This window comes from Macaca nemestrina, chromosome 3 (genome assembly GCF_043159975.1).
Source record: "Macaca nemestrina isolate mMacNem1 chromosome 3, mMacNem.hap1, whole genome shotgun sequence".
Taxonomy (NCBI): domain Eukaryota; kingdom Metazoa; phylum Chordata; class Mammalia; order Primates; family Cercopithecidae; genus Macaca; species Macaca nemestrina.
Genome location: NC_092127.1, coordinates 67778174 through 67794875, shown reverse-complemented (window position 1 = coordinate 67794875; position 16702 = coordinate 67778174). Strand labels below are relative to the sequence as shown.

Below are 16702 nucleotides of genomic sequence, written 5' to 3'. Positions count from 1 at the left end.
TATTAGGATTAAATAATGTGCATAAATTAACACGGAGCTCACATAGTAAGTAATACAGTACTCAAGTGTCAGACTGTAGTAATATCATCTTAACATTTAGGCATTTATTCATAGTAACCAGAAATTGTGTTTTATGCTTTTTATTTTTCCTAATGAAGATGCAATTAAGTGCCACCTTGAACTACTGTTGATATATATATAATAAATATACAATGCATTACAAAATATTCAAATAGAGTCATTAATTTTTATCTATTTTTCCCCAAGCTGTGGCAGCCAACAAAAAATACAATGACATTCTAGTGACCTAGATAAATTATGTTCCTTTCAGAAGTAAAGTTTCTTTAAATATAGTAAAAACAATATGATCTTATTAAAATAAAATTCTCTTAACTATATATGTGCCTGTAACAAATTTTAATATTTATATACAAAGCTTGCACGTACCTAGTAAGTATAATAGCATATCATTAAGAAGCATTGTTTTCTAAAAAATTAGTGAGTCTGCCCTTCTTGAAACAAAGCTTATTTTCCATTATCTTTATGCCATTTTAAGACGTTTCAATATTTCTTTGAAATTAATAAATATGAATTAAGATTAATGTACAAAACTTCTGTAGCCTTAATGTCATATATGATAAAAAGAGATCATACTGGTGTAGGAAAATCTAAGATGGCATCACTATTTCTGCACTCTTCACTTGTAGCATGCTTGAATAGCTCCACTGGTTACAGCATGTCTAGTTAAGATCCCCCGACTCTGTGTAAGCTCTTATTTCCCTGACTACAATTTATAGCACTGAGCCAAGTCCAGCATTTCCACAAACTGCAGCAGAGTCATAAAACATCACCAAGCAAAAGGAAAATCAGTTGCAAATCAATCCTATCTCCTAGAAAAAATAATTGGTAGGTTACTTCCACTAGCTGGCAACATACACAGTAACCAGGACACAAAGCAAGTACCAGTACTTGGGTTCTGGTCCCAGCTTTATAAAGTACTAGCATGTCCTCTTAATCGCAAAATTTCACTGAGAATCAGTTTTCTTATATGATTTGACAAACTTATACAACAGTTGTTAAGATCAAATAAGGTAATATATAAAAATACATTTTGAAACCTATAAAGCAGTTTATATATTTATGTGTTTATGTACCCTGTAATACATTTGCATATATTTTCATTTTCCACATATTACTTCTCAATTTAAAAATTAAAACAGCCACTTATCAAAAATTCATTAAAATCCTATTTAAATCATTCTATTTGTGTTTTAAAAATAAAAACTCTTTTAGAAAGTTCAACTTGGCAAAAGAAACAGAAGCATTACTTTAAAAAGCCATTATATCTCAAATATTTTTAGATATAAAAAAGCAGTTGAAATTAAAGTATGTACACAGTTAACTTCTAATTCTGTTTTAACATTTTTCATTTAAACAGACCACTTCTTTGGGACTTTACCTTATTTGTATTTCATGCTGCATCAAAGAATGAAATCAATGCATTTTGGTCATAACTGTCCAGAATTTCCAATAGAAGGGGTACTTTAGTTTTTACATTGGTGCCTTTGAACTTAAATTTATCTATGAAAAGATCAGTGATCATGCCTATAAAGAAAAAACATAAATTTCCTGTCAGTGATTAGTTATATTTAATTACACAGTATTTCACTAAAGTAATTGCTTGATAATCTATTTTTAAGCACCTGTAATTCCATTATTTAACATACACAAACCTAAAAGCCATGATGTTTTTAAAAATATTCATTTTGGGGGGATTTTAAAATAAGTTTCAAGATATAAATAGTTTGCCTAATAACCCTCTTAACAATTGATTACAAGCTATTAATTCAGACAATCAACTACTGGTCATTTTTGAACTGCTATCAGTATATATAACATTACAACAAGTGGTATCTTTTTTCCACCAAGCAGACCATTTTGACATAGTGTAGGCAGATTCTATTTTTAACAGCTTATCTGAATTAAAATATTCCATCTACATGTTGACCATTCTTGGGATTTGACTTGAAGGCAAATAGTCCTAAGTTCAAAGATCTGGGCAAATCATTTCGCCTTGAGTTTTCTCATATGTAAAATAGGAATTATTCAAGCTGTAAATCCTTTATCCAAAAAGCTTGATGCAAGATGTATTTCAGAATTTTTCCTATTTTAGGAAGATAATGAAAGGAATATACTATAGTATTAACCCCAAGGGGACTGAGTGGCAGCATTCAATAGCAAAACATAGTACTATTTCTGTCACAAAATATATGGATGAATATTTGCACTAAGTGGAATAAAAAAGATATAACTTCGGGCTGGGCACCGTGGCTCACTCCTGTAATCCCAGCACTTTGGGAGGCTAAGGTGGGCAGATCACGAAGTCAGGAGTTTAAAAGCAGCCTGGCCAATCTGGTGAAACCCCGTCTCTACTAAAAGTACAAAAAAATTAGCTGGGCATGGTGGCATGCACCTGTAATTCCAGCTACTCAGGAGGCTGAGGCAGGAAAATTGCTTGAACCCAGAGGGCAGAGGTGGCAGTGAGCCAAGATTGCACCACTGACTCCAGCCTGGGGACCAAGCAAGACTCTGTCTCAAAAAAAAAAAAAAAACCTCCTGTCAGGTTAAGTCAAATTTTGTTATTAAATTAATTCAGATTAAGTCAAGATTTTGCTGTCAAATTATTTATGAAAAAAACTTTGATTTACAAAGCTGTCTGGATTTTGCAATCAGTGATGTTATGTACAGCCAATCTCATAAGTTATTACAAGGATAAAAGAGATCATGTGCTTACCATGTAATAAAGGTTAAGACATTAAATACAGCCACAGTTTGCGAGAAAGTCTCTGGATATGTAATAAGAAATTCAGTAGGCAGGCTTAAGGATCAGTGTGGACTAATGATACCAATTGGCTCTACAGTGACTATGGAAGACTTGGCATAGTGTAAAAGGCATGCATTTTGGAGTGAGAAGATTCTAATGCAGGCATTATCACTAGCTTGCTAGGTGACAACAAATTCCTTAGACTCAGATTTCAGTTAAAGTGTATGAAAAATGAAGATAATACCACTTAACGTTGCAGAGCTATTGTAAGGATTAAATATCTCACCTGATTATGAAGCCAGTGTAAATAGTGTGCTATATACAACAGGTCTTATGTAAAGATTGCTAATAAAATTGTTTGTCTTAAGCTGTTTCTTCCTTCCTCACTCCTTCTTTCCCTCCCCTCACCTCCTTTACTCTGTTTCAATACAATTTGTGAAACATTCAACTTCTCACCACCAAAGTAAGTTTGGAATTGTAAATTGACACAACACGAATACTGTATATCCTTTATTAAATTTTGCCTTAAAATTTTTAAATGCTGCATTTTTATATTTCATAATAGCAACAAAACATGACAAATATTTGTGTGAAATACAGTCTAAGCTCTAAAGGTTCATAGATTACATTCATTTTATACCAGGTTTGTTCATATATATAGATTAATTCATCACGGTATACTTATTTCTTAATATACTTGTATTTTATCAAGGAAGAGAATTAAATATTAAATGGCTTGACAAAAGACAGAAATATCCTGTGCAATAAATTGGTTGTCAACTGATTCATGACTGGTTCATGAATCATGACTGATGTAATCTTTTTATCTTTCTGCCCAGCTTCTCTTATATGATCCTTGGGAAATAGCCAGTTGAAAAGAAATATGGCAAGGTATTCTAGAATGGTCCACTAACCATAGAGTCTTTCAAGATGTGCAGGTTGCTTTTTGTATTCTTCCTGTAGGTGATCTGCCTCTTCTAGAATACAGCGATATTCTGGTATCAAAAAGTTCATATTTCCCTCATGAATCTGCAATTCCTTATTTAAAATTAAAAACAGAAGCACCTTAATATTCAAAATTCAATCCAATGTAATGTTAAAGTAACGATAATTTTAGAAATCCTGTGACTTAAAATAATAATCACCAGTCCACGACAACACATGTACTTACTTTTAAAGCATCAATTAACTGCACTTTCTTAGCCAAAAGCAACTGGTACTCCAGCTTTGGGTGGATTAGCTTTAAAGTGTGTTGGACTGATACTTCATTTATCTCTAGAAGGAGGTGACCAGATGCAGTTAGATAAATCACTTTGATCAGAAACATTAATAATGTAACAACAACACAAAATAAACATCAGAAAGAATTATTAATTTTGTTTGTTTCTTTACCGTATGATATGTTGAGGTTAATTTTCCTTTTTGTAGCTTCTTTAGAAAGCACATCTTTTAGGATGGAGATAGTAGAAATGTTGTCAGATTTAAAAACTCCCTCTCCTTTTCTATAAAATTAATATATTTTTTAAAAGAATAGCTGTAGCAGGAAATTGTCCAGTACATATATATTTTATGATTAGTACTTAGTGTATAGATTTCATTTGACTGTAGATTTCTTTTGTATACATATATCATTAAAGCAAATTTAAACATGTAATCCTTTACTATTATATTAATTCAGCTTCTGAATATACTCGTAAAACTAAACAAAAGATATATGCCTCCTAAAGATGTGACAATTTGTATAAAAACTTCATTTAAAACAACTTTTACCTTCACTTTTCACTAATATTTCCAACAGCCAACCTCATATATATACATATATAAAATGCACTTAGAATTGCTTACTTACATAAGTGTGTTTTTCTTTCATGTAATCACACAAATTACAATGTGACTATATGCTTTATCCTTAAAAGAAATCTGATATCAAATATGTAAGAATGAAATCTGCTGTTTTTCATGCTCAGCATCCAATGCCACTGCTTATGGTCAGAGGACCGTTATTTTTCTTTTCTTTTTTTGAGACAGACTCTCATTCTGTTGCCAGGCTGGAATGCAGGGGCGCGATCTCGACTGACTGCAATCTCCACCTCCTGGGTTCAAGCGATTCTCCTGCCTCAGCCTCCCAAGTAGCTGGGATTACAGGCAGGCGCCACTACACCCAGCTAATTTTTTTGTATTTTTAGTAGCGATGGCATCTCACCATGTTGGCCAGGATGGTCTCGATCTCCAGAACTTGTGATCCGCCCGCCTTGGCCTCCCAAAGTGCTGGGATTACAGGCATGAGCCACCACGCCCAGCCAGGATCGTTATTTTTCTTTAGGGTACCACTCCTCTTTCTCTTGCCCTCTTCAGTCCATATAGTTTCAGTGGCATTGGTCTCAATCTATTTATGGGACTTCAGGAGGAAGCATTGAGCAGTACATTCCATACCCCTGACCACAGTGGTTCATGGCTTGACAATGATACTCAATCCTGGGATTTTTACTGGAGCTAGTGGGCAAGAGAAGTTCTATAGCAGCTGAAAATATATACAACTGGATTCTAGGAACTGCTGGTGGCCATAACACTGCATGGTAAAGCCAAGAAAAGATAAAAGCAGAACTGAACATGGGATAAAATCTTGATGACATCAATTAAGCCACTGATCCAGTTGTGCATGAGGCAGATTACTGCTAGACTTTTGAGTTATGTGAGATGATAAATTTATTTTATTTGGTTAAGCTGCTTGCATTTGATTCCTTTTTACGATGACCAAGTTTCCTAATTAATATATATCATCTTTCATATAGTTAATGCCTTTTCATTTGGTTTTCACACACACACAAATGATGTATGCCAACTAGCTATATGCAAATGATAATTGCTTTGGCCTGGTGTAGTGGCTCACGCCTGTAATCCCAGCACTTTGGGAGGCCAAGGCAGGCAGATCACTTGAGGTCAGGAGTTCAAGACCTCATGTTGGCCATGGTGAGACCTGTCTCTACTGAAAATACAAAAATTAGCCAGGCGTGGTAGCACACTCCTAAAATTCCAGCTGCTCAGGAGGCTAAGTCATGAGAATCACTTGAGCCTGGGAGGAGGAGGTTGCAGTGAGCCAAGATTGCGACACTGCACTCCAGCCTGGGCTGATGAGTAAGACCCTGTCTCAAAACAAACAAACAAAAAAGATATTTTTTTTCTAGAAATGAATAATACACTTACTACTTTGATCTCAATTGTGTTTTAGAAATCATGACATTTCTATTAGTCTTTAATCTTAACAGATGATCTTTAGTAAACACATAGTGCCAGGTACTATAGAATGACTCAAATGGTTATCTTCTTTTAATCATCATAACAATTCAATAAAGTAAGTGCTATTATTTTCATTCTTCAGAAAAGAAAACTGAAGCTCAGAGAGTTAAGCAACCAGCTAGGGTCACATAGCTGGTAAGTCACAGAGCCAGGATTCAAATCTAAGTACATCTGCCTGCAAAGCACATACGTCTACACTACCTTCATACACATATATTTTATTCAGGCATCTGAAAAACATCTGTTGAGCATCTATTATGTGCAAAACTATGTTTTAGGTCCTTGGAGGCTACATACAAAAATATTTAAAATTAGACTGTCCACAAAAATAAAGTTTAACGCAGAGAAATAAGTTTATATAAAAATTATTAGGGGCCAGGCGTGGTGGCTCATGCCTGTAATCCCAGACTTTGGGAGGCCAAGGCAGGGAGATCATGAGGTCAAGAGATCGAGAACATCCTGGCCAACATGGTGAAACCCTATCTCTACTAAAAATACAAAAATTAGCTGGGCATGGTGGCACATGCCTGTAGTCCCAACTACTTGGGAGGCTGAGGCAGGAGAATCACTTGAACCCAGGAAGTGGAGGTTGCAGTGAGCCAAGATCGCGCCACGGCACTCCAGCCTGGTGACAGAGCGAGACTCTGTCTCAAAAAATATATAATAAAAAATAAAAAATAATTATATACTTTAAGCAGATAACAATAAATATCACAGACAAGTAAGAAAAAAATGCTATGGAAACAGAGAAGAGAATCAAGGAAGGCTTCAAAAATGTAGCTACTGCTGGGTACGGTAGCTTGCACCTTTAATCCCAGCTACTGAGGAGGCTGAGGCAGGAGGATTACTTGAAGCCAGGAGTTTAAGACCAGTTTGGGCAACACAGTGTGACCCTGTTTCTTAAAAAAAAAAAAAAAAGAAAAAGTAGCTATTAAGCTGGACCTTAAAGGATAAACAGTTTTGAATCTTAAGAAAAAATATTCAAAGCCACAGAATGATAAAGAGCAAAGGTGTGCTATTATAAAAGTATATAATATGCTAGGGGCATATTGAATTGTCTGCTATGATTAATGTGTGAGGTTCATTGTGGTACTTCAAAATGGGAGTAATTATTACAGGTTTAGACACAGATAAGCTTCCTTGGACGGTATAGTGAAAAACCTCCATAGAATGGATGTTAAAACCAATTAGATTTCTGAAGAGTTCTAAAAGGCTGAATTCCTGGTTCTAAAAGGCTGAATTCTGAGGTAAAATTATGTTTTTAGAACAATACTGTTATTATTTTAGAATAACAAGAGAAGCAAAAGGTATTCTACTTCTTGCTCCTGAGTTGAGAGAACTTAGGAGAATACCACAATTATATGCTTAGGGAAAGACCCTTAAGAGGCCAGAGAAAGAATAATGAGCTCTCTCCCAGACAACACAAAGCAAAACAAAAACAAAAACAAAAACACACACACACAGAAAACAAAAACAACCTACAGGCCAGGTGTGGTGGCTCACACCTATAATCCCAGCACTTTGGGAGGCCAAGGCAGGAGGATTGCTTGAGCTCAGGAGTTTGAGACCAGCTTGACCAACATGGTGAAACCCTGTCTCTACAGAAAATAAAAAAATTAGCTGGGCATGTTGGTGAATGCCTGTGGTCCCAGCTACTCAGGAGGCTGAGGTGGCTGGATCACTTGAGCCTGGGAGGTCGAGGCTGCAGTAAGCCAAGATCATGCCACTGCACTCTAACCTGGGTGACAGAATGAGAGCCTGTCTCAAAACAAACAAAAGGAACAAACAAAAAACAACCTACAGATGTGAGAAAGAATGAAAAAGAAAAGACTCTGAAGAAGCAGGAGGATCCAAGCTCAATGGGTAGATGTAGAGAAATTAGCCTTGCCCAAGAAGTAGGCCATTTCACATTCAGAGACAGGTTAAAAAAAAAAAGGAAAAGTTTAGCTTCTACTATATTGAGAAGTTGAGAGGAATTACTGGAGCTTATAGAAGATGAGTTAGAGGTAATGGTGGAGGAGCGACGGGTGTAACTAGAAGCTTGAGAAGAGTGTAAAACAATATAATGACCTCCAAACTGTATCAGAATAGCTGCCAAAAGCCTGCATTTTCTAAGCCCTAAACTTCTAAGCCATGTTATATTTGTGCATAAAGAAATTCAACTGGAGTTTTTATTGGAATTAGGATAAATATTCAAATCAATTTGGGTAGGACTGTCATCTTTTACAATGTCTTCATATTGATGACTATAGAATATATTACTCCATTTAATCAAGTCATTTATGTCAATAAAATCTTACAGTTTTCGTCATGTAACTTCTACATATTTCTGATTAAGAATATGCCTACAGATTTTATCTGGCTATTTTGTTATTGTTATTGCTACTCTGAAAGGGTCTTTTAAAATAATTTATTTTCTCACTAGTTATTGTTATTGTTGGGAACTTAAGAAATGTATTGATCTTTGCATATACATCTTTACTCAATCGCTTTTCCAAACTTACTAATTTGATTTGTTTTTCAATAGATTATCTTGAACAGTATAGATTTTCAATCAGATTACTCACAAATAACTCCTAACTTAAAGGAAAACTTAGAAGCTACATTTATATAAAATGACACTTGTGAACCAGTAATAAGTTTGATTTACCTGTAGATACTTTCAAGTTGTGTATCTAGAAAGGTGTTCTGAAAGTAAAATGTCACACATTCTCCTGCTGGAGGTTTTTCTGGAACTTCAGGCAGACAAAAAACCACCCAGGAGTGAACTTCAGCAAAACTGAACTGGCCTGTTAGAGTCAGTGTATTCATGGGTCTGTAATACAATAGTAGAGGCACATATTTATGTGTGGGAATACATGAAGGTATTATCTGTACACATTAATAAGCAGAATTTTGTAATATTTGTTAAATAAATATAAATGAAAACATTCAATTTTCTCAGATTAATCTTATACGTAAAATAAATGAACATTTCAATTTCATGAAAAAAATCGAACACTTACCTATACCTGCACCTGTGCTAAGTATCAGTTAACTGATATATGTAAACAGGTTTTATTCATTATAACATGTTTTCAAATAAAATTCCATTTATTTGGGAATATTTCATTTTTAAAAAGTTTATTTATTTTTTTTATTTTTATAGAGATGAGGTCTTACTATGTTGCCCAGGCTGGTCTCGAACTCTAGGGCTCAAGCAATCCACCTCCCTTGGCTTCCCAAAGTGCTCAGATTACAGGTGTGAGCCACCATGCCCAGCCCTCATTTTAAAAAAGCTTATCTAGTATTTCTACTACATAAACTACAAAACATACTTATACAAGAATCTCCTTAGGGAAATAATCAGTATAGTGTGAAGGCAAAGAATTGGGCTTTTGAGTAAGACAGGCATGGGTTGTTCCATTATTTACTAGCTCTGTGCCATTGGACAACTTACAGAATAATACCTTCTATCTTCCCGAAATATGGGATCATACTTTCTATCTTGCAAAAGCACACACTAAAGTAACATAAAAAAAACTGTAAAATAAATCAAATTTAAAATAAATCAGATGGATAATTATAAAGAGTTAAGAAAATGCAATTTATGAAATGAAAAGTTCAGACCAATCCTCTCATTTGCAGATGAAAAAACTAAAACCTAGAGACTAAATTAAATTATACCCCCAAAGTCAGACAGGAACAGATTGTAATCCAAGTCTCTTGATTACCAATTTGCTGTTCTTTCTAGCACACCATGCCGCCTCCATTAATACAACCTTGACTTTTAATGTTTTCCAAAAATCTTCGTTAGGAATAGTCTGCCTTACATCTTATTTAAATTATATATTTTAAATTATAGGCAGCAATACAAAGAACATGGGTTTTGGCTTAAATTCATAGCTTTAGTCCCTTTATGAGCAAGTTACTTACTTTTCTAAGCCTCCATTTCTCATTTATAAAATGGAGACATTATTACCTGTCTTGCTATAAGATTTAAATACTACATAAGCTCCCAGCATAATACATGGAACAAAGAAAGTAATCAGTAACTGTTCCTCTCTTTCCCTTCTCTTTAAGCCCATGTTCTGAAAAACTACAAAAAGGTGGATGCCTAAGTTGGCATGGAAATAAAAGGCACTATCACAACCAATTGCTTTATCAGTATTCCCTAAGAAGAAATATAAAGGAAATATAATATTTGAGGCTAATACAATGAGGTCCTATTCACAGAGAACTATTATACTATCTAAAGGTTAAAGGAGGGGGGGGCGTGCCCAAGATGGCCAAATAGGAGCAGCTCCAGCCTCCAGCTCCCAGCGTGAGCGACACAGAAGACGGGTGATTTCTGCATTTTCAACTGAGGTACCGGGTTCATCTCACTGGGGTGTGTCGGACAGTTGGCGCTGGTCCACAGGTGCAGCCCGACCAGTGAGAGCTGAAGCAGGGAGAGGCATCGCCTCACCTGGGAAGTGCAAGGGGGAAGGGAATTCCTTTTCCTAGCCAAAGGATATTGAGACACACAACACCTGGAAAATCGAGTAACTCCCACCCTAATACTGAGCTTTACCAAGGGTCTTAGCAAACGGCACACCAGGATATCATATCCCACACCTGGCCCAGAGGGTCCCACGCCCATGGAGCCTCCCTCATTGCTAGCACAGCAGTCTGAGATCTAACTGCAAGGTGGCAGTGAGGCTGGGGGAGGGGTGCCCGCCATTGCTGAGGCTTAAGTAGGTAAGCAAAGCTGCCGGGAAGCTTGAATTGGGTGGAGCCCACCACAGCTCAAGGATGCCAGCCTGCCTCTGTAGAATCCTCTTCTGGGGACAGGGCATAGCTAAACAAAAAGCAGCAGAAACCTCGGCAGAGGTAAATGACCCTCACTGACAACTTTGAAGAGAGCAGTGGATCTCTCAGCACGGAGGTTGAGATCTGAGAGTGGACAGACTGCCTGCTCAAGTGGGTCCCTGACCCCTGAGTAGCCTAACTGGGAGACATCCCCCACTAGGTGCAGACCGACACCTCACACCTCACACGGCAGGGTACACCCCTGAGACAAAGCTTCCAGAGCAAGAATCAGACAGCAACACTCGCTGCTCAGCAAGATTCTATCTTCTGCAGCCTCCACTGCTGATACCCAGGCAAACAGGGTCTGGAGTGGACCTCAAGCAAACTCCAACAGACCTACAGCTGAGGGTCCTGACTGTTAGAAGGAAAACTAACAAACAGAAAGGACACCCACACCAAAATCCCATCAGTACATCACCATCATCAAAGACCAAAGGCAGATAAAACCACAAAGATGGGGAAAAAGCAGGGCAGAAAAGCTGGAAATTCAAAAAATCAGAGTGCATCTCCCCCTCCAAAGGAATGCAGCTCATCGCCAGCAACAGAACAAAGCTGGACGGAGAATGACTTTGATGAGTTGAGAGAAGAAGGCTTCAGTCGATCAAACTTCTCAGAGCTAAAGGAGGAATTACGTAACCAGTGCAAAGAAACTAAAAACCTTGAAAAAAGAATGGATAAATGGATAACTAGAATAATCAATGCAAAGAAGACCTTAAAAGAACTGATAGAGATGAAAACCATAACACAAGAACTATGTGACAAATGCACAAGCTTCAGTAACTGACTCGATCAACTGGAAGAAAGAGTATCAGCGATTGAAGATCAAATGAATGAAATGAAGCAAGACGAGAAGTGTAGAGAAAAAAGAGTACAAAGAAATGAACAAAGCCTCCAAGAAATATGGGATTATGTGAAAAGACTAAATCTACATCTGATTGGTGTGCCTGAAAGTGAGGGGGAAAATGGAACCAAGTTGGAAAACACTCTGCAGGATATCATCCAGGAGAATTTCCCCAATCTAGTGAGGTAGGCCAACATTCAAATTCAGGAAATACAGAGAACGCCACAAAGATACTCCTCAAGAAGAGCAACTCCAAGACACATAATTGTCAGATTCACCAAAGTTGAAATTAAGGAAAAAATGTTAAGGGCAGCCACAGAGAAAGGTCGGGTTACACACAAAGGAAAGCCCATTGGACTAACAGCAGATCTCTTGGCAGAAACTCTACAAGCCAGAAGAGAGTGGGGGCCAATATTCAACATTCTTAAAGAAAAGAATTTTCAAACCAGAATTTCATATCCAGCCAAACTAATTTCATAAGTGAATGAGAAATAAAATTCTTTATAGACAGGCAAATGCTTAGAGATTCTGTCACCACCAGGCCTGCCCTACAAGAGATCCTGAAGGAAGCACTAAACATGGAAAGGAACAACCGGTACCAGCCATTGCAAAAACATGCCAAAATGTAAAGTCCATCGATGCTAGGAAGAAACTGCATCAATTTGCGAGCAAAATAACCAGCTAAAATCATAATGACAGGATCAAATTCACACATAACAATATTAATCTTCAATGTAAATGGACTAAATGGTCCAATTAAAAGACACAGACTGGCAAATTGGATGAAGAGTCAAGACCCATCAGTTTGCTGTATTCAGGAGACCCATCTCACATGCAGAGACACACAAAACAAAGGGATGGAGGAAGATCTACCAAGCAAATGGAAAACAAAAAAAAGCAGGGTTGCAATCCTAGTCTCTGATAAAACAGACTTTAAACCATCAAAGATCAAAAGAGACAAAGAAGGCCATTACATAATGGTAAAGGGATCAATTCAACAGGAAGAGCTAACTATCCTAAATATATATGCACCCAATACAGGAGCACCCAGATTCATAAAGCAAGTCCTTAGAGACTTACAAAGAGACTTAGACTCCTATACAATAATAATGGGAGACTTCAACACCCCCACTGTCAACATTAGACAGATCAATGGGACAGAAAGTTAACAAGGATATCCAGGAATTGAACTCAACTCTGCACCAAGCAGACCTAATAGACATCTACAGAACTCTCTACCCCAAATCAACAGAATATACATTCGTCTCAGCACCATATCACACTTATTCCAAAATTGACCACATAATTGGAAGTAAACCACTCCTCAGCAAATGTAAAAGAACAGAAATCATAACAAAATGTCTCTCAGACCACAGTGCAATCAAATTAGAACTCAGGACTAAGAAAATCAAACAAAACCGCTCAACTACATGGAAACTGAACAACCTTGCTCCTGAATGACTACTGGGTACAGAACGAAATGAAGGCAGAAATAAAGATGTTCTTTGAAACCAATGAGAACAAAGATACAACATACCAGAATCTCTGGGACACATGTTAAGCAGTGTGTAGAGGGAAATTTACAGCACTAAATGCCCACAAGAGAAAGCAGGAAAGATCTAAAATTGACACTCTTAACATCACAATTAAAAGAACTAGAGAAGCAAGAGCAAACATATTCAAAAGCTAGCAGAAGGCAAGAAATAACTAAGATCAGAGCAGAACTGAAGGAGATAGAGACACAAAAAACCCTCCAAAAAAATCAATGAATCCAGGAGCTGGTTTTTTGAAAAGATCAACAAAATTGATAGACCGCTATCAAGACTAATAAAGAAAAGAGAGAAGAATCAAATAGATACAATAAAAAATGATAAAGGCGATATCACCGCTGACCCCACAGAAATACAAACTACCATCAGAGAATACTATAAACACCACTACGTGAATAAACTAGAAAACCTAGAAGAAATGGATAAATTCCTGGACACTTACACTCTCCCAAGACTAAACCAGGAAGAAGTTGAATCCCTGAATAGACCAATAGCAGGCTCTGAAATTGAGGCAATAATTAATAGCCTACCAACCAAAAAAAGTCCAAGACCAGACAGATTCACAGCCAAATTCTACCAGAGGTACAAGGAGGAGTTGGTACCATTCCTTCTGAACCTATTCCAATCAATAGAAAAAGAGGGAATCCTCCCTAACTCATTTTACAAGGCCAACATCATCCTGAGACCAAAGGCTGACAGAGATACAACAAAAAAAGAGAATTTTAGACCAATATCCCTGATGAACATCGATGCAAAAATCCTCAATAAAATACTGGCAAACCGAATCCAGCAGTACATCAAAAAGCTTATCCACCATGATCAAGTGGGCTTCATCCCTGGGATGCAAGGCTGGTTCAACATTCGCAAATCAATAAACGTAATCCAGCATATAAACAGAACCAAAGACAAAAACAACATGATTATCTCAAGAGATGCAGAAAAAGCCTTTGACAAAATTCAACAGCCCTTCATGCTAAAAATTCGCAATAAATTCGGTATTGATGCAACGTATCTCAAAATAATAAGAGCTATTTATGACAAACCCACAGCCAATATCATACTGAATGGGCAAAAACTGGAAGCATTCCCTTCAAAAACTGGCACAAGACAGGGATGCCCTCTCTCACAACTCCTATTCAAAATAGTGTTGGAAGTTCTGGCTGGGGCAATCAGGCAAGAGAAAGAAATCAAGGGTATTCAGTTAGGAAAAGAAGAAGTCAAATTGTCCCTGTTTGCAGATGACATGATTGTATATTTAGAAAACCCCATTGTCTCAGCCCAAAATCTCCTTAAGCTGACAAGCAACTTCAGCAAAGTCTCAGGATACAAAATCAATGTGCAAAAATCACAAGCATTCTTATACACCAGTAACAGACAAACAGAGAGCCAAATCATGAATGAACTCCCATTCACAATAGCTTCAAAGAGAATAAAATACCTAGAAATCCAACTTACAAGGGATGTAAAGGACCTCTTCAAGGAGAACTACAAACCACTGCTCAGTGAAATCAAAGAGGACACAAACAAATGGAAGAACATACCATGCTCATGGATAGGAAGAATCAATATTGTGAAAATGGCCATACTGCCCAAGGTAATTTATAGATTCAATACCATCCCCATTAAGCTACCAATGACTTTCTTCACAGAATTGGAAAAAACTGCTTTACAGTTCATATGGAACCAAAAAAGAGCCCGCATCTCCAAGACAATCCTAAGCCAAAAGAACAAAGCTGGAGGCATCATGCTACCTGACTTCAAACTATACTACAAGGATACAGTAACCAAAACAGCATGGTACTGGTACCAAAACAGAGATATAGACCAATGGAACAGAACAGAGCCCTCAGAAATAATACCACACATCTACAGCCATCTGATCTTTGATAAACCTGACAAAAACAAGAAACGGGGAAAGGATTCCCTATTTAATAAATGGTGCTGCGAAAATTGGCTAGCCATAAGTAGAAAGCTGAAACTGGATCCTTTCCTTACTCCTTATATGAAAATTAATTCAAGATGGATTAGAGACTTAAATGTTAGACCTAAAACCATAAAAACCCTAGAAGAAAACATAGGCAATACCATTCAGGACATAGGCATGGGCAAGGACTTCATGTCTAAAACACCAAGAGCAACGGCAACAAAAGCCAAAACTGACAAATGGGATCTAATTAAACTAAAGAGCTTCTGCACAGCAAAAGAAACTACCATCAGAGTGAACAGGCAACCTACAGAATGGGAGAAAATTTTTGCAATCTACTTGTCTGACAAAGGACTAATATCCAGAACCTATAAAGAACTCAATCAAATTTACAAGAAAAAAACAAACAACCCCATCAAAAAGTGGGCAAACGATATGAACAGACAGTTCTCAAAAGAAGACATTCATACAGCCAACAGACACATGAAAAAATGCTCATCATCACTCGCCGTCAGAGAAATGCAAATCAAAACCACAATGAGATACCATCTCACACCAGTTAGAATGGCAATCATTAAAAAATCAGGAAACAACAGGTGCTGGAAAGGATGTGGAGAAATAGGAACACTTTTACACTGTTGGTGGGACTGTAAACTAGTTCAACCATTGTGGAAAACAGTGTGGCGATTCCACAAGGATCTGGAACTAGAAATACCATTTGACCCAGCCATCCCATTACTGGGGATATACCCAAAGGATTATAGGTCATGCTGCTATAAAGACACATGCACACGTATGTTTATTGCGGCACTATTCACAATAGCAAAGACTTGGAATCAACCCAAAGGTCCATCAGTGACAGACTGGATTAAGAAAATGTGGCACATATACACCATGGAATACTATGCAGCCATAAAAAAGGATGAGTTCATGTCCTTTGTAGGGACATGGATGCAGCTGGAAACCATCATTCTCAGCAAACTATCGCAAGAACAGAAAACCAAATACCGCATGTTCTCACTCATAGGTGGGAATTGAACAATGAGATCACTTGGACACAGGAAGGGGGTCATCACACACAGGGTCCTATTGTGGGGAGGGGGGAGGGGGGAGGGAGAGCATTAGGAGATATACCTAATGTAAATGACGAGTTAATGGGTACAGCACACCAACATGGCACATGTATACATATGTAACAAACCTGCACATTGTGCACATGTACCCTAGAACTTAAAGTATAATAATAAAAAAAAGGTTAAACAGTATTTGCTCTCACATTAAGTATCTGAGAAAGAGAACTGCTATTCCAATAATCCCAGAATAGTAATATACGAGAAAGATGGAAAAGTACAACTCAAACTAGCCTGTAAAATAAAACATTAAACAAAAAATATTAAATCTATAATATTTAAACTATTTAATTTTTAAAAGTAGAA

At 37.1% G+C, this 16702-nt stretch overlaps 1 protein-coding gene across 1 annotated transcript in view; it reads right to left on the bottom strand.

Annotated features, from left to right (window-relative positions):
• Positions 1-79: 79 nt before the first annotated feature.
• Positions 80-16702, bottom strand: part of LOC105486146 (Bardet-Biedl syndrome 7) — a 55033-nt gene continuing 38410 nt past the window's right edge. Inside the window, exons 15-19 of the mRNA XM_011748858.3 lie at positions 8772-8936; positions 4217-4326; positions 3996-4099; positions 3739-3862; positions 80-1605 (exon numbers count right to left, since the gene is read on the bottom strand). Of these exons, the coding sequence (XP_011747160.1) occupies positions 1472-1605; positions 3739-3862; positions 3996-4099; positions 4217-4326; positions 8772-8936 (637 nt within the window). The 3' untranslated portion in view covers positions 80-1471. The remainder of the gene's footprint in view (positions 1606-3738; positions 3863-3995; positions 4100-4216; positions 4327-8771; positions 8937-16702) is intronic.